Source organism: Salvelinus sp. IW2-2015, linkage group LG33, assembly GCF_002910315.2.
Source record: "Salvelinus sp. IW2-2015 linkage group LG33, ASM291031v2, whole genome shotgun sequence".
Lineage (NCBI taxonomy): Eukaryota > Metazoa > Chordata > Actinopteri > Salmoniformes > Salmonidae > Salvelinus > Salvelinus sp. IW2-2015.
The window spans coordinates 36,697,944-36,701,443 of record NC_036872.1 but is presented as its reverse complement, the minus strand read 5'-3'; the positions used below and the strand labels follow the sequence as shown (position 1 = coordinate 36,701,443).

Genomic DNA, 3,500 nt, shown 5'->3' with positions numbered 1-3,500 from the left:
GCTACAGAAACAGTTCAGTTTAACAGGTAAGGGGTTTAAATGAGTTTTTTCCCCCAGATAAAGTCTCAAATCAAACTTTATTTAAAGTTAATTTAGACATTTCTTCTGATAGAAGTAGTACATATAGTGTTACTACTGTTAGATTTTTAGAGCTGTCTGTTCTACATGTCTGCTCTAGGAAAGACATTTCTACCCTTCTATGATCCCAGCTCTGTGCTGATTGTCAGTGAAAGAAGACAAAAAGGGTCTGCACCATAACTCTGATCCACTCTCGCTCCTCCCTCCTCTCTCTCTCCCTCTCTCCCTCTCCCCTTCTATCCAGCCTCTTCTTACTTCAAATACAAGCAGCAGTTCATCTTCCCAGGTAAGTGCCTTGTAATTGAGCATTACGATACCCATACTGCACCAGGCCGAAGGAGGAGGGTACTTTTGATGTTGTGATTTGATGATTCTGTTCTCTCCTCCTTGATAGGTTCTAATCTCTAACGCCTGTCTTAGTTTTTGGTCCCTTAATTTAGAGCCTTTAGAGCATCTACTCAATCTCCTCTCCTCAGTCTCCTCTTGTCAGTCTCCTCTTCTCAGTCTCCTCTCCTCAGTCTCCTCTTGTCAGTCTCCTCTCCTCAGTCTCATCTTGTCAGTCTCCTCTTGTCGGTCTCCTCTTGTCAGTCTCCTCTTCTCAGTCTCCCCACTCAGTCTCCACTCCTCAGACTCCTCTCCTCAGTCTGCTCTCCTCAGTCTGCTCTCCTCCGTCTCCTCTCCTCAGTCTCCCCTACTCAGTCTCCTCTCCTCCGTCTCCCCTTATCAGTTTCCTCTCATCAGTCTCCACTCCTCAGTATCCTCTCGTCAGGCTCCTCTCCTCAGGCTCCTCTCCTCAGTCTCCTCTCATCAGACTCCTCTCCCCAGGCTCCTCTCCTCAGTATCCTCTCGTCAGTCTCCCCTCCTCAGTCTCCTTCCGTCAGTCTCCTCTCCATAGTCTCCTCTTGTCAGCCTCCTTCCCTCAGTCTCCTCCCCTCAGTCTCCTCCCCTCAGTCTCCTCTCCTCAGTCTCCTCTCCCCAGGCTCCTCTCCTCAGGCTCCTCTCCTCAGTCTCCTCTCCTCAGACTCCTCCTCTCAGTCTCCTCCCCTCAGTCTCCTCCCCTCAGTCTCCTCTCCCCAGGCTCGCTCTGCCTCAGGCTTCGCTCGTCCTCAGTCTCCTGCTCCTCAGGACGTCTTCCGTCAGTCTCCTTCTCGCTCGAGCCGCCTTTCGAGTCTCGCTCTGCCTCAGTCTGCTCTCGCTCAGTCTCGCTCTCCTCTGTTTCATCAGTTTCGCTCTCAGTCAGTCTCCACTTCTCAGTATGCCTCGTCGTCATGTTCTCCTCCTCAGTCTCGCTTTGTTCGTGTCCTCCGATCGTTAGTTCTCCCTCTTGGTAGCCTCCTTCCTCAGTGATCCTCCCTCAGTCCTCCTTCCCAGGCTCCTCTCCTGCAAGGCTTCTCTCCTCAGCTCTGCCTTCCTCAGACTCACTTCGCTCAGTCTTCTTCGCAAGTATCCTCTCTCGTTCAGCTCCACTCCTCAGTACTCCTCTCCTCAGTCTCCTCTTCTTCTCGTCCTCATCCTCTCTCTACAGGCTGCTTGCTCCTAGTCTCCTCTCGTCAGTCTCGCTCGTCTCGAGTCTTTCTGTCAGCTCTCCTGCCGCTCAGACTCCTGCGCTCGCTGGCTATCTGTCAGTTCTCCTCTCCTCAGTCCGTCGCCTCGCCCTCAATCTCGCTTCTCAACGGCTTCCCTCTCGCCTTTCGTTCTCAGTCTCAGCTCTTCTCAGTTTCCGTCTTCTCTCTTCAGTCTCCTCTTCTAGTCTCCTCTTCTGCAGTCTGCCCGTCTTCTGCAGAGCAGTCCCCCTTCCTCTGTCTTCTCCTCTCCTCAGTCTCCTCTCGTCAGCCTCGCTCTCGTCAGTCCCTCTCAGTCTCCTTCCTCTGTCTCCTCTCCTAGTTCCCTCCTCAGTTCTCTCCCACCTGCAGTCTCCTCTAATCAGTCTCCTCGTCTCTCATTAATTTTCCGCCCGTCGTCAGCCTGCTGCTCCTCGCCCTCCTAATCTCGCTCCTACAAGTTCCTCTCCTAGGCTCCTCTCTTTCCATCCTCAGTCTCTCAGTCTTCCTCATGTCTCTTCTACTTTCCTAGTCTCGCTCTCCGCACTTGTTCCCTATCTTCTCCTAGTCTCTCCTCTTCCCCGTGCAAGCCTGCTCCTCATTTCTGCCGTCTCCTCAGTCATCCTCGTCCCTCAGACTCCTCTCCTCAAGGCTCATTCGTCAGTCTCCTCTCCTCAGGTCCTCCTCCCTCTATCTCCTCTCTTCAGGTCCCTCTCCCTTCTCTTCAGTCTCCTTTCTCGAGTTTCCTTTCTCTCTTCAGTCTCCTTTCTCAGTCTCCTCTTCTCAGTCTCCCCTCTCCTCTTTCTCCTCTCCTCAGTCTCCTCTCGTCAGCCTCCTCTCGTCAGTCCTCTCAGTCTCTCTCTCCTCTGTCTCCTCTCCTCAGTCTCCTCTCTCCTCAGTCTCCCCACCTCAGTCTCCTCTAATCAGTCGTCCTCTCCTCAATCTCAATCTCCCCTCGTCAGCCTCCTCAATCTCCTCCCCTCAGTCTCCTCTCCTCAGGCTCTTCCTTTCCTCAGTCTCCTCAGTCTCCTCAGTGTCTCTCCTCTATTTCCTCAGTCTCCTCTCCGCACTTTCCTATCTTCTCCTAGTCTCCTCTTCCCTGCAGCCTCTCCTCATTCTCCTCTCCTCAGTCTCCTCTCCTCAGACTTCCTCTCCTCAGACTCCTCTTCTCCCCCAGTCTCCTCTCGTCAGTCTCTCTCCTCAGGCTCCTCTTCACAGTCTCCTCTCCTCAGTTCCTCTCTCTCCTCATCCACCTCTCCTCAGTTCCTCTCCTCAGGTTCTTCTCCTCAGGTTCTTCTATAGAATAGAACTAAATAAAAGCCTGCTTGCTGGTCTCTGTTGTCTAGCTGGACCATTACAGAGTCTTTTAAAGCTGTGGATCTTAATCCTGGCAGAACAGGAAATCTGAATTATGTGGTTTTTTTTTAATGGTTGATACGTTTTAATTAGGGCAAATAAAGTCTGACATTTTAAAGTGAAAATGACAAACTTTAGAAGGCTTTTTAAACCTTGAATACATTGCAAGTTTTTATTTCAACAACAGGCGTGATCAAATGAAGCCTAACATCTGTATGGGGGTGAAATGGGGTGTAACCTTTGGAAGAGTCAGAGATACAGCATAGTGATATAGGACTGATCTCATAGTGTATGTTATGAAGCCATGAGTAGTGTCATGAGGCCAATGCTGTTAACAACTCCCATGCTTATTTCTTATAATTAAATGTTTTCAGTTAAAACATTTAATATAAATGTATTTACATGTACTTACCAGGCCTATCAAAACAACTCATTTGCAACACAAAGCAAAACAAAGCAACACAAAGCAGCACAATGAAGAACAAATAACACAAAACAACACAAAGTTTACAAACCAAGGCAACA

General features: G+C 50.0%; 1 protein-coding gene across 1 annotated transcript in view; it reads left to right on the top strand.

The window, feature by feature from the left end:
- LOC111957589 (kinase suppressor of Ras 2) overlaps positions 1-3,500 on the top strand; it is a 134,954-nt gene that overhangs the window by 95,973 nt on the left and 35,481 nt on the right. Inside the window, exons 8-9 of the mRNA XM_070436911.1 lie at positions 8-26; positions 323-364. Coding sequence (XP_070293012.1) covers positions 8-26; positions 323-364 — 61 coding nt within the window. The remainder of the gene's footprint in view (positions 1-7; positions 27-322; positions 365-3,500) is intronic.